The sequence below is a fragment of the Numida meleagris genome, chromosome 8, assembly GCF_002078875.1.
Source record: "Numida meleagris isolate 19003 breed g44 Domestic line chromosome 8, NumMel1.0, whole genome shotgun sequence".
Taxonomy (NCBI): Eukaryota; Metazoa; Chordata; class Aves; order Galliformes; family Numididae; genus Numida; species Numida meleagris.
The window spans coordinates 9,813,519-9,837,716 of NC_034416.1; the positions used below are offsets into that span (position 1 = coordinate 9,813,519).

General features: G+C 37.0%; 1 protein-coding gene and 1 long non-coding RNA gene across 2 annotated transcripts in view; one reads left to right on the top strand and one right to left on the bottom strand.

Annotated features, from left to right (window-relative positions):
• Positions 1 to 23,189, top strand: part of LOC110403411 — a 53,713-nt gene extending 30,524 nt beyond the window's left edge. The window contains exon 4 of the long non-coding RNA XR_002441651.1: positions 21,644 to 23,189. This is a non-coding gene — a long non-coding RNA (uncharacterized LOC110403411). The remainder of the gene's footprint in view (positions 1 to 21,643) is intronic.
• Positions 7,919 to 9,951, bottom strand: LOC110403410 (E3 ubiquitin-protein ligase Topors-like). The gene is made up of 2 exons (XM_021406574.1): positions 9,558 to 9,951; positions 7,919 to 9,418 (listed from the first exon to the last, which is right to left on the bottom strand). The coding sequence occupies exon 2, from the start codon at positions 9,334 to 9,336 to the stop codon at positions 8,404 to 8,406; it is 933 nt and encodes a 310-aa protein (XP_021262249.1). The 5' UTR covers positions 9,337 to 9,418; positions 9,558 to 9,951; the 3' UTR covers positions 7,919 to 8,403.

Sequence of the window (24,198 nt, forward strand, 5' to 3'; positions counted from 1 at the left end):
CCTTACAGGTTCAGTGAAAGGTTGGATAGCATTACCTAACTGTCCTTAACTGAACAGAGAAATTTAAAAAATAAATATATATCAGTGGGTGGCATGAAGCTAATAATTGAAGGGGGGGGGAAGCTAATATAAGGAAGAAGTTACACTGTATTCCAGTGTTTATTCAAGTAAAAAGCTTAGATGTTGTTAAAATTGGGCATATGTACGTGAACATGCCCTCACATAAACAAAATCTTGGCACGGTGCAGGTAAGTTACAGGTGAAGCTGCTTGACTCAGTTTTGCTTTCTGTTTTCACAAGAGCTTTCAGAAGCAGAGTGTGAAATAATAAGGAGATTATAGTTGAACTTCAGAGGACTGGTACTGACAGTTCGCATGCTTCATCTTTTAATGACTATCTTCAAAGGAACAGTGGCATTTTCGTCTCAGAAGAGGCTTTATTAAGTCACTTTTTAAGCAGTGCTTGCTGTTTTTGATGTGCTGGTCAAGCAATGGTCCTGAACACAGTCATTTGGGATTACAGGCCTCATCAAAACATTTCTGAAAGTGTTCCCATTGTTTTCAGTGGGTTTTGGATGGAACAATTTTTCAAACATTCTTCGTGCATTTTAAAATCATATTTCTCACTTCTGCCTTTGCAGTCTTTAGCTTCTGCTTCTTAATATTTTTCTTAAGTTTTCCTTTTTCTCAAATGGGAATTGTCTATAATTCTATTCTGACAACCTCTTGCTACCGCTGGCACTTCAGCCCAGACATACTGTTCTTTTCCACATTGCCAGCATTTCTCTCTCTTTCAGATCTGCTGGGTAGCTATCTTTTGGTTAGTTAGCTTGCCAACAGACTTTGAACCACATGCTTCAGAAACAGAAGAGTTAACATGCTGCTTATTGCTAGATGTTGTGCTAATCTGAAAACATAGGCTTTGATCATGCAAGGTCTGCATGAATGCAGGGTTTATGGTACTTCTTTAGACTAGAACTTCTGAAGTCAAACTCTTGTGCAGTGAATTTTACTTTCTCTTACCTTGAGAATACTCAATGTTCTCAACTTTCAACTACAGTGCAAAAATTATTGCAATTTCCTTACTGCACAGTGTTTTTGCAAGGACTCAATGTCATTGATTCTGTTCTGTTGAAAATCATAAGAAAAGAATCACTATATTAAAATTCTGCATATGTATGGTCATAATAGTAGGAACATATGTGCTTGCTGTTCCTCATGTACTTCAGTGCAGAAAGGCTAGTAACATCAAATGTGTGTCTAAGATACGCTAAAATAGTGATTACTATACAATTCTTATTGATTGATAGCAGTCCATTTCATACTGACTCATTGCATTCCTAAAACTAATTCATTCAAGACCTTATCAGAAAAATTGGTTTTTTGAGCTACTTCACGCTGTGTTTCTCAAAAGTGAGTATCCCTAAAGTTCTTGCTCTTCAAGTCATTAAAACTGCTCATTCATATATATATATGTATAATGTTCTGACACCTGGTGGGATGATTACCACAACTGGAATGTGGCCACTAATAGCTACAAGCTATTCAGAAAGGACAGGTGAATGAGGAGACATTGCCCTCTACATCAAAGAAATAATAGTGTGTGATCCAAAGATTGGAACACCTTTTTTATGAGGACAGGCTGAGAGAGCTGGGGTTGTTTAACCTGGAGAAGAGAGGACTCCAGGGAGACCTTAGAGTGGCCTTTCAGTATCTAAAGGGGGGCTGTAAGAAAGAAGGGAACTGACTCTTTAGCAGGGTCTGTTGTGGCAGGACAAGGGGAAATGGTTTCAAACTAAAAGAGGGGAGATTTACATTGGATATAAGGATGGTGAGGCACTGGCACAGGTTGCCCAGAGAGGTGGTGGATGCCTTGTCCTTCAGTACATTCAAAGTCTGACTGGATGGGGCTCTGAGCACCTGACTGAGCTGTAGCTGTCCCTGTTCATTGCAGGGGAGTTGGACTAGGGGACCTTTAAGGGTGCCTTCCAACTCAAGAGATTGTATGACTCTGTATCTTATGCATTCAACTGTACATTGTTTTTCTTTTGAAGTTGTGCTTTCTGTGCAGTACTTACAGCTAGAACCAGGAGAAGAATACTTAGTCAAATAAGATCTAATCCTTTACTCTTTAACTGTAATTTATTATGAGAAAATGTTTCAAATATTTCTAATATTTTTATTTGTTGGTAATTTTATCATGGAAGATGAAGAGGCTGTAACTTCTGTGAGTAGTTTTTCAGTTTAATCAGTAGGATTGTAATGGGTGCTAGCAGAAAGATTGAATTACGTGAATGTTGTTGGATGCCACAAATAGAAAAGCAGATCTGAAATTCAAAAGTGGTGGGTCTGGTGTATTGATTACACAATGCGCTTTATCCACCTCCTAATGAGAAATAACATACTAAATGCAGTTAGGAAGGGTCTGAACGAGTCTAGAGATTGAGATTTTCTTTCCTTGCTCAAAAACATAGACTAAAACTGAAATATTAGAATAAAATTATTTTAAACACCTTGGTCACTAACAGAACTGCTTGACTGTTCTGTGGATTGCTTTTTTTTGAGACAGCTTGAGGACTGACTGAAATGCCAACTCTGAGGAACAGAAGAAGTTTCATTAGATATTACACAAAACAGAAACGTGCCTGTTCATTAGAAGATTTCTGAAACTAGCAAATAGACTTCTGTAATATTCAGCTCTGAAGCATTAATGCAGGTAAATATAATGTTAAATTGGTTACCAAGGAGGTGTAGCTGGATCAAGTTGCTATGGAAATCTTTGGTCCCTGTTCAAAGAGGCCAGAAATGCTTTTGCAATTTCTTGCTCCCTCGTGTTAACTAGATAATAATAAAAATGCAGGAGCAGGGGAAAGGAATAGATAATATATCTGTGATACAAATCAGGATTTTGGAAAAGGACACATGGAATCCATAAAAATATGAATTAAATGTCCAAACTTTATTTCAAATTCAGACTGTTTCACCATATGAAAGAATGTTCTTCTTGTCAGTAAGAAAGACAAGACTCATTAAAATGTGCGTAGACTTTTAGTGACCAAGTTACCATGACTCATCTTACTTCAGTGGTCTTTAGCAAATCTCTGAGTACAAATTATCGCATATGTTCTTGTTACGGAATCTATGTGTTCGTCTGTGATGGGCTTCAGGATCTCTGGGATTACTTCCTAAAGAGTACAATTATACCACTACAATTAATGAGGAATAGGTTATGGACAATGAAATACCAGGTCAATAGTACAGTGTGGTGTGTCAGTCTTGTTTAATAATGGACTATGTCACATTTTTGACAATATAGAGAGTATTGATTAGACTCAATATGATGGCGTTAGTTACCACAGGCAGCATGAATCTTGTGCATTTAAAAAATTACGTACAGGTGATAAACACCTTCAAAAGATGCGTTATAACTTACTGATGTTGGTAATACTAATAACTGTTACTGTTGGTAGTGCATGAGATCAGGTCAAACTAATGAAATATAGATTTAAAAAAAAAAAAGCATTTGGAATTAGAATTCTAAAGCATAACTTTAAAAGAAAATCAAATTAACCCAGAACCCTTTCCGGTCTGTTGATTGGAGAATTCAGTCTATGCAGAATGAAAGCCAAGTGGAAGAAAATCCACAAAAGTGTTTTTAGAAAAATAGGATCTTTGACCTCTGGTGGAAGACCAGCAAAATTTGCATCCTTTACAAGATAATTAACTCTCTAATACCTGGAATTAATATAATACTTTGAAATATGTACTTTACTCCAACAGATGGGGGGTGATTAAGTTGTGGCTGCTTATTCAGTCTGCTAACACCAGATACCATTGTTTGATTTCCATTTAGTAATGCCAGAGCTGTTGTGTTTGTATGTGTTCAAATTTTAATTACAATCATTTCCCATGTCTGATATTTTCTTTCATTTTTAATACAACTGATTAGTGCTTCAGAGCCTCCAACTTCACTTTTGCCATACAAATGAGACTTAAATTCTTCAAGGGTTGCAATATTGATTTTCTTGTTGAGAGAGTTGATTCTTTTTTGCTAGTATTCATTAGAGTATACTACTTTAAATCTTTGCTACTGAAGATTTTTCTTCCTTAGGATAGTGAAGTTCATAGGTGACTCTTGTCTAGAATTTCTGAAGGTTGTGCTTCTGGATGTCTTTATCTAGATAGCAGTCTTATACCATGTTGTGAGGCATATAGATTTTTAAAAAAATTTAGAACCTTTGAAAATCAATTGTAAGGGCATAATCTAAATCTAAAGAAGGGTGTTTTGGATTTTCATGTTAATAGGCTGATACTTTAAGTGTTATTAGCCATTAATTAAATTTTTATGGCATTACTACGTAGTAGTGTTATGACTATCGTGATTTGGGGAAGACATGTTACCTGCTCTGTAGGATCTAATAAAACCCTCAGCAGAGGGGCAAATAAGAAACTGCTCCAGGGCTAATCTCTTAATCTCTAAATTCAACCTGAATGAGTTATCTAGAGCAATTTGGTGTACAATAAATTTGTCACTAATCACTTCAGAAAGTCTTGAACATGTTGCCTCTATATTGTTGGGAATGAAATGCAATATACTCTAGATGTGAATATTCTATATTTAGATTGTAGGTATCAGAAGACCTAAGAGTGTTGAGGCTGTTTAGAGTACAATGTTCAATGTTACCTGCCTAAAAAAGTTTATCAGGGGAACTGATGATTAACACTGCAGAGAGAAACTCAGGGTTTGGGTGACTTAGATTACTTGGTAGTTTTCACTGTTCTGCACTCCCAGCATCTAGGCACGTGGCTGGAGGGATGCTTACTGGTCCTGTTTTAGCTGTTGAAGTACTAGGCCTATACAGTTCATCTCTCGTCTTTCCAGAGTAGATATCTTGCAATATTTTCCTGCTTGATACAGCCAAATTCTGTAAATACTAGATATTCTTCTGATAATTCTTGTAATTTGCTATAGTTTATTGAGTGATTTCTAGTTAAGCAACAACTAAACAATGTTTTCTGTTTTTTTAAAGTAACTAAGCAAAGACATTATCAATTTTGAAAGATTTACTTAAGGATCATTTTTAATCGTTACGGTGAGGAGTAGCTGAGAAATGAAATGCATTAGCAAACTGGTGTAATGGCTATTTTGTAAATGACCTGAATTTGAGCATGTTAGTTGGGATATTTTTAGTGCTAAAGATTCAGTACAATGGTAATGAGATTAAGGAAAAAAAATTGTCTATGAAACTTCAATTTCATAAAATGCTGTTTAAAATACCACTTGTGCTAGCGTAGGTATGTCTCTCTATAGGTACATAGACATTACTGTCTCTGTGATGATTTGATCAATAGTTGAGAACAATCTTTAAATGTGAGCAAGTGTAACCTGTAGGTACTTAATGATGTATGTTTTTGTAGTGTATATAAAAAATGGTGTCATTAAAATATAATTAAAATATTATTATAATATGATACTATTATTAATACTGTTAAATACTATTAATAAAATTGGTTAAAAGTACGATTCTTTCAGTCCTAGCTTTCATCTTAACTCCACCCTCTCTTATTCCTGAGTCCTATTAAATAAATGTTACCTGGTAGTCATTACTTGACCAAATATCTAATGAAACAATTGATCAGGAACAGTACTTTAAAAAGCTGTAAAACAATTCCTACGCTTCTCGTTGTGGAAACTGCCAGTTACCATAAATCAGCAAGATGACATGACCTGAAAGAAGTCCTCTAGCACATATCTCATGAATTGTGTTAGGGACAAAGAAATGCTCTCCTTATGCATCCTTTCACTGCAGCTTCCTTATCAGCAGCTGGAAAAATGCCAGCTTGTGGAGAAATCCAGAACGTAGAGAATAAAAATTTGTAATAGAGACATGTAAGCAGCTTTTGCAGAATACAGGAGAACATAGCATAGGGAGATAGTAGTTCAAGTCAAAGCTTGACCAAAAGATGGTATTTTGGTTTATTACTTAAATGTCTTATTCTTTAGCAATCCACATCACATGGTTCCCTATTCACCCTTTCTGGGCCCCGTTATACATTTAACAGCATATTGTGCAAAACCAAGATTTTTCAGTGAGCAGTGCTATGTTTCTTGCCACATTGCTATGACTTAATTTTTCTTGCTTTATTAGAAACAAGTTTTCTGCTTGTGATTTTATGGTTTTCAGTTACTGGTATTCACATCATAACATCATGTATGTACGTGGTTCTCAGAAGAGAAGAATTACATTACCCAGGGTACTTTGCTCCCCTGTTACCATTTTCCAGACAGAGGGAAAGATAAAAACTTGGAGATCACAAGACCTTGTTCTCTTTCCGCCGTCTCTCGTCCGGGCAACATCTTGCTCCCCAGCCGTCTGACCATCAGCATTAGAGTAAGGCCTACCTTTAATTTTGGGACGCTCTCTCTCATTGCATAGGATTTATCAGCTTAAATTGTAATTATATTGTATTATAGTGTGTTATTTTGCATTCCGATATCTTATTTAGTAAATGAGTTTGTTTCTCCTCAGATTGTTGCCGCTGTTTTGTTCTCAGGCCCATCTCCTTACCCTTTTTCCCTTTTCCCTTTCCCAGGGCGTGGGGCCATAGGACCCCCGCCCCATTCGTCATGGACCTGGGCCAAACACCCGTAAATCGTTGACACTGCTGCATCATATGCCACACTATAAATTGTTTGCAGTTGCTGTTGGTCAGAATTTTTGTTTTCATACACATTTCTAATATTTTTGTTGTGCTTTTCTTTTGTGTATATCAGCAGAGATTTGCTCTCAAACCAGATGTTTTGTGCTATGTGAAAATTCTGCAAAATCATTGAATAGGAAACAGATTTTGGCCTAATACATGTATGTAGTAGAAAGATCCAATGGGCAGCCCAAATCCAGGGATTCCTGTCAAAATATGACCTTGGAAGGATGACTAAAAATCCAGTTTGGAGTGGGAATGGTGCACTGTAGACTTGATTGTAACATGCGTATGATAGCTACAGCAACTTTTAGCAGATGTTAAGCACGAACATATTTTAGCATAATCTCTGTCCTGTTTGTGGTAAGTGTGGGATTGGCTCTGGATCATATCCCACAGTTATTGATACTGTGTTTCTTAGTGGTAAAATTAAGGCTTTAACACCTAGTGATTTAATTACATAGCACCTGAAATTGGAATCAGATTTTTCAACTGTCTTTAGAGAGAAATTAAAGGGTCAAACTTTGAAAAACTGCTCAAGACATCTCTGTTCCTTCTCTGTCTCATTCTGAAGATGCTTAATGACAACAAGTTGAGCTTACTTGATAATCTGCTGATTTTTTTTTTGGTGCTAAAATAAGAGCTAAACTCCTTTGAAAATATGACCCCAATGCTAGCACTGGGAGAGCTACTTATGTATTTAAAAAGGCTTAAAAGTCTAAGAATAGAGAGTTGCTGATTCCTTTTGAAGGAAAGTGGTATAAACTATAATATTTGCCCCACTGAGTGATGATGTGCTTAGCTTAGTTTTCAAGGGAGAGAAGACAGGAAGACACTCAAGAGCTTATGGTATAAATGCCATTTAATGTTACAAGAATAGATTATATATTTGTACTCTTGGCAGAGAATCTAACAGTGGAGGATATTAATTATTTGCTGATTTGCCTTAACACGGTTGTCTGAATTGTTCAGTGCTGGTGAAACGTCATGTTGTTGATCATAACCGTGTATCTCTTAGGATATTATGCTGTAACTTAGTTTCTCTTCATTCTTTGTCATATTATATTAAATTTATTACTGAAAACTATTGTGAGATGACGAGGTGATCTGAGATGGTTAGTATGGCTTCACCAAGGGCAGATCATGCCTCACTAGTCTGGTGGCATTCTGTGATGGAGTGATGGCATTGGTGGACAATGGAACAGCAACTGATGTCATTTAGCTGGGTTTCTGCAAGGCCTTTGATGTGGTCCCATCCTTATCTCTAAATTGGAGAGGTATGAGTTTGAAGAGTAGACTGGTGAATTAGGAATTGGTTGGAATGTTGCAGCCAGAAGGTTGTGATCACTGGTTCTATGTCCAAGTGGAGGTTGGTGATGAGTGGTGACCCCGAGGATCCTGATGATTGGATTATTATTATAAGAACACGAGGTCCATCTTTTGTTTGTTGGGGCCCACACTTGTTTTATTATCACTGTCATGACTAGCTGGTTTTTGAGTGTTGAAATAAACTTACGATTCTATGGCCTTTCCCAGGACCAGAAAAGTGAGAAAACAACGCAAATTGAGACAGCAGCCCCAACTACAGTGTCAATAATAAGGTTTTTTCCAATCTTTATTTTCTCTCTGAAGCAGATTGAGAAGTCGATGTTCACCTTCAAGTCTGCCTGAGCCATGTTGTGGCTGGTCATAGGGTGCCAACCTAGTGCTGCCGCTGGGACCACCTCTTGCTGGGTGGGGGTAAGTCCTGGGTGCTGCTGCTGGCCTTCCTCTTGGAAGGTCTGTGATGCCCCCCAGGCAGGTGGTCCCTACCCTGAGTGGAGGGCCCTGCTACTGCTGCCTGGTCCGCTTCCTCCTGCGGCTCTTCTGAGGGCACAGTGGTGTTGGTAGGGTTCCTAGGATCCCCATGAAGGATGCTAGGGAGCTCCTCAGTGCTGGGCCTTGCAGACCTGGTGGATTGGCTGATGCCAGAGGCAGGAGGCCCCTCATGGAAGGCCACAGGTCTGGAGCTGGTTGCAGGGCTGTCCTGCCCTTCTGCAGCGTGAGTGTCCTGGTGGTTCTGCTGCTGGCGGAGCTCTGGGCCATACAGGGCTGCTGAGATGGAAATAATTCTCCTCACAAAGCGCACTGTGTTGCCTCTGAGACTTGGCTGCAGCTTCTGCAACAAGATTGCTTCATCGAGCCCGTGCACACAGAGGAAGCTCAGAATAATGCTTTGTTTCGCATGCACGTCCCACCACTCATCACCAGAGCTCCTCCTGATCTCTCTTTGCAGCCACTGGAGCAGGGGTCTGAGGTTTCTTGGATGTCGTTGGAAAAAGGCTGCCCAGACCTCTGGTGGGAAGCTGTGCTCAGGAGCAACAACCTTTGGCTCTGGAGACCCCTTCTCACCCTGCAGGTTATAACCCAAGTGCACTGCAGGCGATGGGACAGGACACTCAATGTAATCATCATCTGCCCTCACTGAGTACCGGATGGTTTTTATCTTGTGCCCACATAGGGCACAACTATGCTGCTTCTTTGCCCACCAAATTGCACAGCCGTAGCAGAGCTTGTGGAGACAAGGGGTCACATAGGCTGCTTCATCCTGATGGTGCCCGCAGATGGGACAGGTCCACTCGGATGCTGCCTCCATGGCCCCAGCCTGTGCTGTGGGCTGGGGGGAGCTGAGATCTGCAGTGTCTCCTGATACTGCAGCAGTCAGGAAGTGTCACAAACTGCAAAAGAGAGAGGGGGAGACCATGGTCACTCTCTGTCCCTGTGGCAGGCAGCTGTGATGCCTTGGTCCCTCAGCAGCCATGTCTGAGCAGTCCCCCAAGCCTTTGCACCCTGGGGCCATGTCCCTGCACCACTCACCTCTGCTGCTGTGAGCGCACCCTGCAGAGCCCCAGCTGCCTGGGCCAGGCAGGGCTGGGGAAACACTGGCAATGCTGTGGGGAGGACACCAAGAACTGCTTCTGGCAGCCCCACGGTACAGCCAAACAAAGTCCTAGTTCAGTGCTCTGAGTTCTGCAGCTGTGCTCAACTGGAGTTGAGGCACTAGTGCATGCTGTTCTCTGCCGACGCCCGAATATGTATACAAGGGTCAATGAGGTCACAGTCATCTCTCACTGAGGTAGCAACCACTTGGTTGGTGACCTCACAGTCCATGGCTGCATTTGGGCACCAGTCTGGGCCTTCATCAACCTCCATCATTCAGTGATTTTCCTTTGTAATGGTGATAAATTTGGGAAAATAAAAATTGTACCTTTACTACTATCTCCATGATAATTCATCTTCTGTAGACTGTTTACACTTTCTGAAACTCAGAGAGATGCTTTTTTGCCTGTTATGGTTTGGATGCGGTACCAGTTGTCGGCAATCTCTGTTAGGCTTTTCATATCAAGTGCTCATATCACAGCAGGTTGTTTGATCGCGCTTTTCTATGTATCTTACTCTATGGGACCTGTTTAGCATGAGGTTGGACTAGATAACTCCCAGAGGTCCCTTCCATCCTCTACAATTCTGTATGATTCTGTCCAAGCCTGTCAAATATTTGCATACGTGCTCTGTTTAAAACACTTTCTTCTGCATATTGTTGGCCAGATACTCATTTATTTTGAAATAACTGTCTCTGGCTAGCTCCGTTCATTTCAGTGTAGTTTACTTTAACTTATGTTATTCTGACGTGCAGATTCAGACTCTATAACCCACATAAGGTTATAAAGCAGGTATTTTTATTCAGCACTGGGTGCAAGGGGGATTGCTCCTCCTAACTTGCACACCAGATGACAAGAAAGGCAGATGTTTAACATACACATTAGATTTCCAAGAAAAGGTTGGGTTATTACAATGAGTTCCCCACCCCAGGTCCCAGTCCTGTTACGCATGCGTGGTATTTCCTTGGTGGTCTTTTTCTGATGAAAGGTCGCAGTGTCCCTGGCTGTGTACCCTAACCTAGATCGAGTTGGAAAATGCTGACTTGCTCTAGCCAGCCGTCTTATCGGCTGCAACTCTGTTCACCAATCCACTGCTTCTCTGTTAATTCTTGTAGTGTATTGTTCTAGCTAATTGTCTTGCATTCCAGAGATAGGGCAGCTATCAGTTTTATTTGGAAAAATAGGAGACCTACTGTCTGTAGAATAACTGCTTACGTATAAAGAGGCATCTGCAATTGGTGACCTTTCGGGGGGAGTCATCCCCCTAACTGTTTCACCTAGTACTGTATACCACTGTTTTTACAAGGACTACATGCCCCAGAATTTCTCCTTGTCTGTCTTTTCAGCACAAAAATTTCATTTTGCAAACCTAAGCTACTCACTAAGCTAACTTTCACCTATTCAATCCCCTTTTCTATAGTCTAAGCTATCTTTCACCCTTTCAATTCTCAGAGGCAAGTCTAGCCTAGCAGTGTTTGTAGCAGTCTCAGCTAAACCTGTGAGGGTGGTAATGTTACCTTCTGAATTGGCATATGTTTAGTATGCATAGCAAGACCTCTGTGAAAATCTGCAATTTAGTGTTGTTTTTCTTCTTATTCACTCAAATTCATGCACAAATTTTCAAGTGTTTAACAAATCTTTGCTAAAGAAAGAAAAGTGGATATTAGGCAGAATTGACTGCAGTACAGTGGTTCTGTTTGGTGGAAAATTTTATTTCTAAATTTATTTGCTTGTACAGACATTGAACCATGCTTGGGAGATTTTGAACCTCTCTGGGGTAGGAAATAGTGCTCTGCTTTGAAGATGTCCGCCTGATAGTCTGCCTGGGAGCTGCTGGTGTCAGGAGCTCTTGCTTAGGCTTCTAAGCTTTCAGCTCATCAGGTGAGCTGCCAGGAGCCAAGCAAGCAAGCTTGTGAGAAGAAAGGAAGGAAAGTTCCTCACAGAGACATGGTTTTAGCATGCATTTCTGGAAACCTTGTCTTGAATCCATTGGACCTTGCCAAAATTATTCCACGTGACATTTCAATTTAAATGAGTCAGCAAATATATGGAGTAATGTATTTGTTTGGCAAATTTTATTTTAATTTAATTAAATTATTTAAATTTAATTTTAGTTTCATCCTGGAATGAGGAAGGTTATAATATTGATATAATACTTACAGAATTATTGGAGGCATTAGGCCTTGATATGCGGATTAGCTCTGCCTTTAGAAGTGGTCTAGGGAAAGTTCTTGCTATTTACATATTGTGTTTTTATAGCATATAATAGAGGCAAAGTAGCAAAGCAATATTCATCTGCGAGTTGCTTCATGTATCCTCATTTTTACAATAGAAATGTGCATCTTTGGTGCTTTGCTGTGATTGGTACAGATATGCAGTAGCTAAATATATGAAAGAAAAGACCACTATTCTCCCTGTTGAATGGTGTCCAAAATTTTGCCAGCTCACAAATGGACTTCTGAAAGGAAAGCTAAAGCTTGGATCTTGATTTTAGGAGTGTGAAGACAGCTCCTACCTCTTACATGACAGCTTTTCCTAAGTAAATGCTTAAATTCCATTCTATCCTCTCTTGAACTGGTTAGTTTGATGGTATGATGGAGAGAGAATGGAAGATGCTCTTTGACAGACAAGGAAACATAAGGAAAATAACTATCTTGAGTTTTGGGCAAATATACAAACTGCAAGTCATGGAAAGAACATGTGGTAAAGTCTGAAGGCTTTTTCAATAAAGTTATTCTGAAAAATAAATAAGCAATAGACACTGAGGGATATATTTTCTTTATCATCACATGTACTGTTTGGGGCTTTATAAAGCATTGATGGGGCTGAGTTAATGGTGATTGTTTTCAATAAATAAAGGAAAAATGAATTCCCTCAGCTGTAATTTCAAAACCTTCTGTTAATACTAAAATATATTTACACATTTTAGAAAGATTTAAATTATAAAAAGGAAGCTAATCAGTTTATATTAATCATAGTCAGGGAGAAATTCCATTGACAATTGTAAGAATAAAAATAAGCATCACAATCCATAATTGCTATGGTTTAACTTACTTTGTAGAGTCGGCCTTTGATTTAACGTATCAGTTAATTAGGTAAAATAATTACAGTTTTCTATTAAATAGATATTCTAGACATATGGTAGATGTTAATGGAAAAATATGAAGATCAGTAACCATGCTGCAGATGATACTGCTGCTCAGAGCCAATATGAGATGTAATTTTTAGCCAGTTACTTTTACTTTACTAGACCCCAAAGTACTGTTATTACTTAGCTCATTCCTTTCAAGCTCATAGAAATTTGGTATCATTGAGTATGACAGGATAATATGATGCACTCTATTTTTTCAGTATATAAAGATAAATGTTTAAGAAGGAAGCTATCATCAAATGTATAAAAGAAACAGTTTTGATGGTCTTATCGTGAGTTGATTAAACATGAGAAGACCTTTGGAAACAAAGCAGATTCGTTAGCATTGCCACATGGCATGTATAATAATATTTTTCTGAACGGAAACAGAGCTATGAAAACATCTATTCCCTTCAGGCAGATTAGATTTGAAAGCAGAAAAAATACCTTCAACAGTTAGAGTACCCTGACTTTTAAAGCAATATATCAACTTCTGGTGACACGTTTTAATTCTATACATTAAAAAAACGGAAAGCTCCCAATTCTATCAATGATTTCCTTACTGCCTAAGCTTTGTTAGATGGTCAACTGTTTGGATCTAATTCTTCCCAGAATACAATCTTGTCCCTGTGCTATTTGTTGCAAGCGTCAGTGTTCCTTCTTCCCAGATATGCACCAACATTAAGACTAATGTATGGTTTCTACAGTACTTCTAAAGCCATTTCTGTATCACAAACTTTTGCTTCAGATTTTTACATGTGTAGAGCACAATTAGCCAGTACAGCCTTCAAAGGAAGCATACTTTTGCAGGCATAGCCATTCTGGAAAGTGTGCCATCCCCACTCAGTAATTAGTGTTCTTGTGTGGGATGTTTCCCCTGTTGCTTCTTTTCATTTTTAGCTGGGTTTCTCATCTCCAATCACAACAGCCTGAGCGGAGTTTTTTGTATACCTCACTGGTGGCAGTCTCATTCAGATTGCATTCTTGTATTTTCCTTAGATTCATAATCATTAGTTCTGAAAAAAAATGATTAATACTTGTGTGTTTGTGATATGTGGTATACCAATCAAATGTATAAAAGTCTGTGGTGAGTGAGTGATGACTTGACTTAAAATACTCTGATTAGTGCTATCAGTACACTTAAAGCTTCTCACTGCTTACTTTACTCATGTATGTGCTGCGGGTTATGTACTTAACCAGCTTGTATTGCCCTATATTTAGTTCTAGTTGTTTTTTTCTGATCAAAACCAGCATCATCCATGTATGCTGTTTTTTATTAAGATAAATTGTCTCCTTAGATATAGTACATGCAACTTCTGAACATCTAAGTTCTCAACTTGTCAAGCTCTTTGTCAAGTACTTTGAATCTGATAAGCACAACAGCGTATCTCCAACTTTTAAATATAGCACAGAGTTTATTTTAACTAGGAAATGTGCATCTATTGTGTTTTATACTAATAGTATAAGACATCTGGGCACACTGTACAGACTTATTAGCCCAGAGGTTTTGAGAACAGAGTTCTCAAGTGTATTCGGGTGTTTGCTGGAATGATCTTTATGTAATTGCAGAGGTATTTTGCATAAAGGAGTAGGTGACTTCTTTTCACTATTTTGGGAGGTATGGAAGGTATATTCCAATCCATCTAATGAAAAAATTTTTTTCCTTAGGTATTACAAAGTACCAACAGTAATGACCTATTTTAATAGAGAGAGTTCCGTTGACTTTTTTTCATGAACAACAGTTTTATTACTGTTGGAAATGACTTGTAGTGAACTCAAGAGCTGTATGCTTTGTTTTGGGTATATGATTATTAACACGAATTAGATCTTGTACTTTCTTAATTTTAATTAATGTAAGAAAACAAATCAATAACTGCCATGGTATAAAGAATGCTGGAGAATCTTATTTAATTATGAAACAGTTTTTTCTACTGTCAATACTTTATAAGGCTTCTATTAGACTGAAGTTCTAAGTCTCTTTAGCAGTTCAAGTTAAATGATAGCATGTTTCATATGATGTCTTTAAAAAATGTATTTCCTCACTGTCCAGTAATACTGCCAGACACAACTTCTTAAAATGTACTGATACAAAAGAAGTCAAAGCATAGAACTTCTGTTAAAGGCAAGAATTTACACTCTGAATATAAAAAAAAGAAAAAGAAAAAGAAAGAAATACGTCATTCTGTCATAACTTTATGAACCCAAGATCTGGGACCTAAAAGCAAATAAACAAATATTTTGATAACATTCAGAGAGTTGAAAACTGAATTGGATTCTTACTGAGTTCCCTAAAACAATCTGGATTTGTCTATTCAGTTGTAGTGCATGGAAAAAATGTTAAGTTTGGTGAAACGTGTAGTAGTATTTCATGTAAAGCTTTATCTTAACTGATGATGAGAAAGCGATATTCTTGAATGTGATTTTAGCTTTAAATTGTTATACATTATAACATAATGAAGTTCAATGAATTTGGAAGAAATTTTCCTGATTTTTTTCCCCTCCTCCGATGGAAAGGGTGTCTGCATGGATTTTAAACAAATTCCTTGTTTTCCCTTTTGATGAGATGTAAACAACGTATTTTATTTTGGGTCAAATCATAACAAATGAAATACGTAATTGAACCGAGAAGCATTTAATCAGGGATCTGTCTGAACTTAATTAGCATCTGCCTAATGAGGAGGCCCCAAAGTGCCTCATGGGAGTTGTGTAGGTGTGTCGTGCCCTCCTTTCTCCTGATTTTCCAGGCTGGCCTACATTTCTTATGCAGACTGCAGTTTCCTTTGGCTAACATCAGCAAGTCTGGAAAAAATCCTGTTATACTCTGTGCCACAGAGAGAACAGGTCTCAACAGAAAGAGCAGCTCCGCTAGCTGACCAGGGAAGAGCACTACACTTTGAAAGCCAGTATTTGTGCTCTAAAAAGTAGAATATTAAATGGTATCTCCTTTAAATCTTAAATATTAGTGTCTGATTTTGTGTGAATGCTCTCACTGGATTCAAGAGCAGTTGTGAGGCAGTTGTTGTTTTTCTGTCGTTAACTGAAACGGTGATGAGTTTGGTAAATTAACATGTTTCCCCTTGCATGGAAACTATTGCTCTGATTTACTTTTGTTTTTTTCAACTTACTGTTGATTTTTGCTAAATTTTCTTCCTTTGGACATCACAGAATCAGAGTTAAGATCTATAATCTTCAACATTTTCATTCTAATTTTGAATCATGTTTATTTGACCAAATACCTTGGGGTAAAGAGTGAAACATTTAAACCTTTTTCATACTTCTCTAAATGTGTTCCTCTTTCAGTAGTGGGATCAAATTTATTAGTTTAGAAACTTTTGAAAGATTATCAAATAAAATGTTTTTTTCTCCTCTTCACAAAGGATTTCTTTATTCCCAAAACATAATATCTGAGATAGCACTTGAAAGGCTGATAGCTTGAGGTGTGCCTAGTTGGATGTCTCCATACAGAAAACAGAAAGTGATTGGCTAGATTTCATTTACCTGAAGTTGTGCTTTCTACAGCCAATAAATATTGAGTTTTCTCTGTGAGAAAGATGTAATTGTTTAACTGAAATCTGACAATAGCGCCAATATTAGTTATATTGGTGGAGTGATTGAGAACACTTTGAAAAACAGCATCGTAGGGTTTCTTGACATGTTGGATGCTTGTGACCAAGCAAAATGATTCTCAAAGTTTTAAGTTTTTGTTTTTCTCCTAATTTGTGGAAGACAAGTGCTACATCTTATCAAAAGAGGAAGAAGCAGCATGTGCCAGATGATTCAATGCACAATGAAATGTAGTGGTTAGAAGGGAATGTGTAAGTAATGAAAATTTGATGAAGAGGCAGGGGCAGACATACTATACAGATATTTATCTGTGCTTAATAGATTGAAGGTGTTGCTGGCTGAAATTACTCATTTCGGTCACTTTATTGAGCAGCCAGATATGGTATCATGGAAAGAACGATAGATATTAGACATGGAACTTCTTCAGGCATGAGCACTGCAAAACTTCCACAAAATGTTACCAGTCAAACCACAAAATATGCTCGGTGATTCTTTGCTGTGATGACTAATGGGGAAGAAAACACAGGTGAATTATCAGAAATCAGCATAAATATGTGTTCACCAGTGCAGAGGGCAAGAAAACAAAACTTCACAGTTCCTATATAGGTGACAGTGCTGTGTTTCTTTGCAGTAACTTCTGATTCTCCATATAGTTTACATACTGGGAAAAGGAAGTACAGCAAATAACAATAGCTTAAATTATGAGTAAACATTAGAGCTGGGAAAATTTTTCATTCAAAAAATATTTTGGAAAGGGAGCCTCTGTCAACATTTGTTTGAATTTCTAAGTAGCTTTCAATCATACTTGTGTTCTTTTTGCTTGTTTGCAGAAGGAACAAGTTTTGATGGAGGGTATCCCCAGAAGTGAATTACTACACTGTTTGAACAACTGCTTGAATTTGGCATAAAACTTGTGGTAAAAGTGGGGGAATACCATCTCTTCACTTGTACTTACACGAATGATTGTGAACATGGTTTAATTTGGAATTGGGTATAGCTGAATTGGACTTGAGCAGAGCACACTTCATTTTGATTTGAGATCTAGGCATTGCGTGATTTTTTTATTGGAATGAATTCGGATGTGTTGATTTTTTTGACTTGGGTAAATTTCTATAGACACGAATATTCTCGAGTCTCGCAGTTTTTCAGTCTTGCAACTGAAATTCTCTTAAATTTTAAAAATTAACAAGTAAAACCAAAATCGTTAAGATTACTTTTAAAAAATGTGGTAGTTAAATGATGTTTGTTCCCTGCTCAATATGTTTTACTGTCCTGCAGCCGCAGCATGATTACTATTACCCATCTCAGAGGTTTTAAGAAGTTGAGACAAACGTTAAACACACTTGCCACGTAAATGAAACAGCATTGGGGGGCCTTCTGTGAAAACTTGTTCCTTTCATTCTACCTCTTTAAATAGTAAATATTGTTGTAGCACTGTTCTGTGCATAACAAAATCAATTAACTAACATAGAGCTACCATACGGCAAGTCAAAAAAGAATGTTGGTCCACACGTGATCCACAGCAGTGGCAGGAATTGAATGTTTGGGATGACTAGGACAGGTATGCAATTTTCTCTATGTACTCCCCTAGCCCCAAACCAAAATCCAGAATATTTCTGGAAAGGGATTCAAAATAAGTTAACAAATGTCTCATCAAATTTCTTCTGAGAGAAGATTAGATTGATGGATCATAAAGAATAAAAGTGCCATAAATAAATCATATTAAATCATATTTCTTAGTACTGCTAAACATTTGTGTCTAGAAGTGTTACTCAGGCTAAATTGATCCTCTTAGCCAAATGGATACTTTCAGCTGAATGTACCGGGTAGGCTTCTCCACGATTAAAGAGCATTACTTAAATTCATTTGTGTGAATCTTTAACAGGGTACCTTAACCACTCTGCCATGAGATGGGAGGATGTTGCTGGTGAGAAAAGAAAATTAAAACAAAAGAGGCTTACACTTGAAAACGTACTTCTGTGAGCATACAAGTTTTTAACCTTCCTGTGTAGATGTTTTTTTAACATGTTCAAATATTGCCATCTTACAGGAATTGTTTTCACGTTTGTATCTGAATGTACATTTTCTAGAGTTTTACTCTTCCTCTGTATGAGGTTACCCTTCTCCATTTTGCTCCTTCCTGGGGTCTCCCAAGGAAACTCCCATTTGATAATTCTGCAGTGTTTTTCACTGCTGTCTACATGATATTTTAGCTAAGATAAAAATCTGGGAGAGTACTTACATTCTTCAACTCAAAAATCAGCCTAAAATGCGGACACAGGTTAAAAACAGCTACTTTCAGCCACTGATCTGACAAGATAAATACTATTTTTCTGCCTTAGATCACAATTCACTAATCCTAACAAGATAGAATGCATGTATTTTAAATATCAATGAGCCTGATATGTTACAAGATTTCTAGCTGGATCCTGATTCTTTGTTGACTGCTTAACTTTTTTCATATAATGTGACATTGATGCTAAATATTTCAGTGCTTACACATCTCCTTTGAATGTAATCTTCCTGATACCTGGGGTCCTTTCTTACTGGAATGGTTTTGCTGCTTTGCAATCTCTATTTTTTCCAATATTAACTTATTTTTAGTGATGTTAATATAATCTGTTGCTGCATTTCTGACTTTCAGTTATAAATCATAATAAACTCATCTAATGGCTGATTTTAAACCAGACTAAGTCAGCAAAACTGCTTAAAATTGTTAGTTGTGTATTTTAATGTGTCAGCTGCATTGATTTCCTAGGAGTGTAACAGCTTGCACTTTCCAACAGAGAAAGACTCAGGCACTAGAAATGGATGTGTCTTTCTGTAGCTAAAATTTAAGAATTTTTATATTCACTAAAAATTAGAGGATGAAAACTACATATATATATATGGACATTAATAACCAATGATGTTTTATGTAAATGAACTCATATGAGAAAAAGATATGAATTACTGGGGAAAATAAAGTATTAGCAAATAGTGAAAATTGTGTATGATACGGATAAACAGTATGATTTTTGTGAAGCCTAAAAGTTTTCACATTGGACAGTCTGAAATGAGATTTGAAAAAATATGAGAACAGTAAGATCAGACCACAAAATAAATTAATTAGATTAGAGATTAAGTGGAGATAATACAAAGAGAGTAGTGAGGAATAGAGTTAGTAACTAGGCCAGATATTCACATTGGGACATTTAAACTATGAACTGTTTTCGAGATTCAGAAATGCTGCAAAGAATGAAGGGATGAGTATCCTAATAGTACAGGGGTTAATCTCTCACTGGAGACACTTTTGATTCCAAACTTGTCTGGTAGAAATTTATGGGAGACTACCTTGGGATACGTCAAGCGTTGCAGAGCTCCACTAGATGTGGATGGTGAAATAGCATAATTAAATATATCAGAAGTAATTTTTACAGTTAAGTATAACACTTAACAAAACTGGCTGGAAATGTTTCAGATGAAGGTAACAACAATCAAATTGATTATTTGGAAGTTATTTCTTAATGGGTATTAAATTTCTTAGTATGACCTTGAGAAACAGAGGGATATTGAACAAACTAAGAGGGATGAAACTTTCTCTGGAGGGATAGAAAATGTTTCTAGAGCACAACTAAATAACTGGGAAAAGCTTATTTTGTTTCTGTATTCACTAAAATTCTAATTTTACATGGAGGTCTGATAGTGAATACTAACCAAGAGAAAGAAACCAGTGAGACTAAGAAATATGTCTAAATAAAAAGAAACTTCATGAGAATTGAGAGAATGTTAGAGTTGTGTATGAGGGCTATGAGTGGAAATGATGGATCATAAAACTTCCTTTTTAATCAATCTCTAAGTGAAGTAATGTAAGCATTATCACTAGGTTGATGTTCTGGTACTGACATTATTTTAATAATAAATGTATAAAAACAATTTACTACTCCAATCTCATGTGGGTTTTACTTCTTTCTATTGATGAGAATACTGTAACAGAAGGGAATACACCTCTAAGTAACTTCCACTGCAGACTTCTGTAATTATTATTTCTCCCTTGTCTAACTGGAAGCTCTTCTGTCACATGTAAATTAGGTCAGAACAAGAAATAGGAAGTTGAATTAAAATAAGTGGCTGGAGGAAAATGTTTTAAGAGAATGAATTGTGAAAAGATAGACTAAAAGAAAAGTTGTGAAAAGATAGACTAAAAGAAAAGCATTCATAGCTATAGTAAGAATACAAGCAAAACCTACTGAAGCAGATCATTTGAAGGAAAGCAAAAGGAGACATTTATATCAGATTAAAATGTCCATAAGTAAAAGAGTTTTGTGCCTTGGAATTAGGGATGAAAGGAGGGCAGGGAACTTTGGTATGCAATAACAATTCATATGTTCTTCTACATTAATCTTCTGTGTCAGCTAGTTTCCTGATACCGCACCTTCAGAGCAGTCCTTGGCAGCATGGAGATATATATTCCAAAGGAGAGTTACAATGCAAGACAAAACAGGTCAGGAGGAGGAGAAGCACTAAAAAGCACAAACCCCAGATATCCACATGATGAAAGTAAATAATGCAGAAAATAATGAACAAGAAAAACTCTCAGACTGATGGCAAAATATGCTTTCCCTTCCATATGAGTAAAATATTCCTGCAAAACCTAAAAGTTTTTTAAAAAAACACAACATGGATTAGTTCAATAGTTACTTTCTCAGGACATACATAGGCAGAAAAGATCTCTTTAATCCATTTTGCAAAACAAGAAAACAAAAAACCATGGCCTCTCATAGGGGAAAAAATTACTGTGTCCTTCAAGAAAAAAGAGGTATATTGTGCAGTTTTGTTTCTGTAGAACTTAAATATTTTTTATCGTTTTAGGAAAATTCAGATAAAACTCAGATCGTTCTTGTCTTTTTCCAAGGATTGTTCAGCAAAGCTGTATATATTTAGATGGTATTTTTCATTCATATGTGGAACAGGAGGAATTTCTTTCCTGCAAGTGTGGTCCTTGTTCAGAAAATGGTTTATTTCCTTTAATTTTAACCTAGTATGTTGAAAATAATTTATTGTGCAATAGAAGGAAATACAGAATTTTCTATTATTACATACGAGTAATGAACTTGGCAATGTAGTTTTAGAAGTTACAGTATGCAAAGAAGGACTTTTTGAAAGGACCTGATTTTTTTTTTACTTTGGTCCAATTATTAAACATTACTTTTCTGAAAGAAGAATAACACAAACATGAAGCAGAAGTAAAATTAATAAAAGGTGGGAAAGCAGGGGAGTGGAATTCCACAAACACTGCTGCACATGAAAGTAATGTAATTGTTGGGTGACCTTGTTCCACTCTTTCACAGCTGGCAGCTGAGGCATTCCCCAGGATGTAGAAGACCCATGTTGAGTTTACTCACTTCATTTGGATGACTTAGTGCCTTTCCCGTCATGGAAATTCTCTGGGTGTAGAATGGAGGTCAAGATATAGAAATATCTATAAACTGAATCTTTCTTGCAAAAGAATCAGTGGAAAAAGAGAATATTTAAATTATGATCCAGTTTGTTGCATGAAAACGCGCCCAAGTCACTGGCTAACTTTCCTGTTCTTTTTGCTTTCATCAATGAATAGTTAATAAATTCTTAATGTACTGCAAAATAGTGGAACAAGACTATAATAGAAGAGTCTCAGGGAATAAAACATTATCTTCTGATTGTTGAGATCATCCAGCTTTATTAATTCCTTCTGGTTCACGTGTACATTGAAAAAACACTTCACCGTATGCTAAGTCCTAACCAAAAGCTATAATTACTTGAGATACAATGACTGAGATGCTGCTATGAATACAGAAGATAAATAAAACTTAGTATTCCCTGTTTTTATTTCCCTGTATAAGAGATGCTGTTGGACTTCGCATCTCAAAGATTTATCTCAAATCAAAGAATACCTTAGTAACTGCTGGAAATCATAGCTGTGGTTTGAGATGTGCTGAGCTACCATGTAGTTCTTGTCTTAAGTCTTGTTCAGTTTCCATCTGACAGCTTCTGATTCAGTCTTGTAGGAATGGGCAACTCCATAGACAGCAAAAGGACATGAGGTTAATGCTGTTTATACTTTTCTGTCTGTTTCTCCTGGACTTGGAAGAAAACCTTCTGTAGTTCTCAGCAGCTTGCGTGACTCAGAACTATGTCCTTTTGTTGTCATATTGAAATATTTAAGACTGAGAGCCTGATAAGTATGCTAAACTGGACTGCAAACCTACTGATGCGTATTTTGGATACTCCTCCAAAAAATGTCATATACAAATGAATCTGCTTTAAAATATTGCGGGCATTTGGTTTTGTGGAAGATCGTTGTGCCTCTCTGACTTCTTGCATGTTAAAAAGTCAGTTATTGCAAACTCTCTCTCTAGTTTCTGGATCATTACCCACTTTTTTTAAGCAAAAATATCCTTTTGTATAATCCAGTTACTCTTCATTCGTAATGCTTTCATGACATTTGGAGTATCTGTTACCATATCATTAACTAGTGTTGTTATGACAGATAATTTATTGTCTACTGAAGATCCTCCCATTTTTGTGTGTGAATGGTCTTAATTTTTTTTCTAGAATAAGAACAGCTTTGGTATCTGATAGTGATATTTAGGAGTCCGTATCAAGACTTTACTGAAGAGGACAATGAATGTATGTACAGGTCCACATAAGGGTAGTCAGAAAATAGTGTTGATATTGGACTCTATACTGAGTAGAAATGTTCCTGGAGATCGTGATGTCTTTGGACTTGACTGAAAAACTGAGTGCTGCAGTATAACTTTCCCAGTGCTGAGATCTTTTTTTCCCCTTGTTTGTTGCAAATTGTCTGTCTGCAGATGAAGTGTAATGGCATCCTTAATAAATGTAGCTATGATCTCAGAAAAATCACCTGTTCTCTCCGTATTTTTTTTAAGAATGGAGGTAATCTTGAAAATGTACTTCAATTTCAAAAACACTTTGTTCTCCTAGACACGTAGCTTTCAATTACAGCTATTATGAAATGAAATAAACATACTGATAAAGATAACCAGTAAGCCAAAGAGGTTTCTGCTGCTGGTGGCATTCTTTTTGCAGCTCATTCTCAAAATAGTATCTGTAACTGTGTAAATGTAAGCAGTGATTATTACAATTAATTAATACGCTGTGCATAGTAAATAATGCCAGTGAATATTTGCTGATGGGATGACTATCAGATAATTAGGATATCTGCTTCTTGCAGAAGAGATTTTATTCTCAGAGTGTTGATTTGAGCTGATATTCCATAACAGATTCAAGAAATTTTTGTAATACATTCACATTTCAAGTTACCTACTTTCAAGTCTGCCAAATGTTCTGGGTAGGTAATAATATGCTTAAGTTTGGCCTTTCCTTCCTGTTTGAATTTTCAGATTTCTGGAAGTAATTCATGGATATGTTTCTTTTCTTTGGTTTTAGCAAGCTCATTAGCATGATAAAAATCTACATTTTCTTATTTGTGACTCACAGTGTCAGTCATGTTTGTTCTGCTTGATTGGGTGAGTCTGTGGGACTGAGGCATTTCCACATTGCTTTGAGGAAGGAATTAACCTTTGCTCGCCTTTCCTCACTCTGTTTTACACACAGACACTGACTTACAGACATGCTCTTTAGAAGTGGGGAGTAACTGCCTGGGGGAAAACAAGACTTGAGTAAGACTTAGATCTGTTTGAAGTGAAGAGGAGGGAATTGTTGATTTTATCTTCCTTTTGTTCTTTCTTAGAAGATATTCTGCCAAATAAGCTACTTTTTTTAATGGCATTACTTTCATGCCAGGAGATATGTACTTGAGCTTTTAGCTGAATGCTGTCTGTAATCTGTTTTCCATGGCAAAAGTTTATGAATGATGTTGTTTTCTTTTAAAATCCAACAA

What these genes read in the sequence shown, in the direction of transcription:
- LOC110403410 (XM_021406574.1), bottom strand. Translation starts at nt 9,336, where the DNA reads ATGGAGGCAGCATCCGAGTGGACCTGTCCCATCTGCGGGCACCATCAG.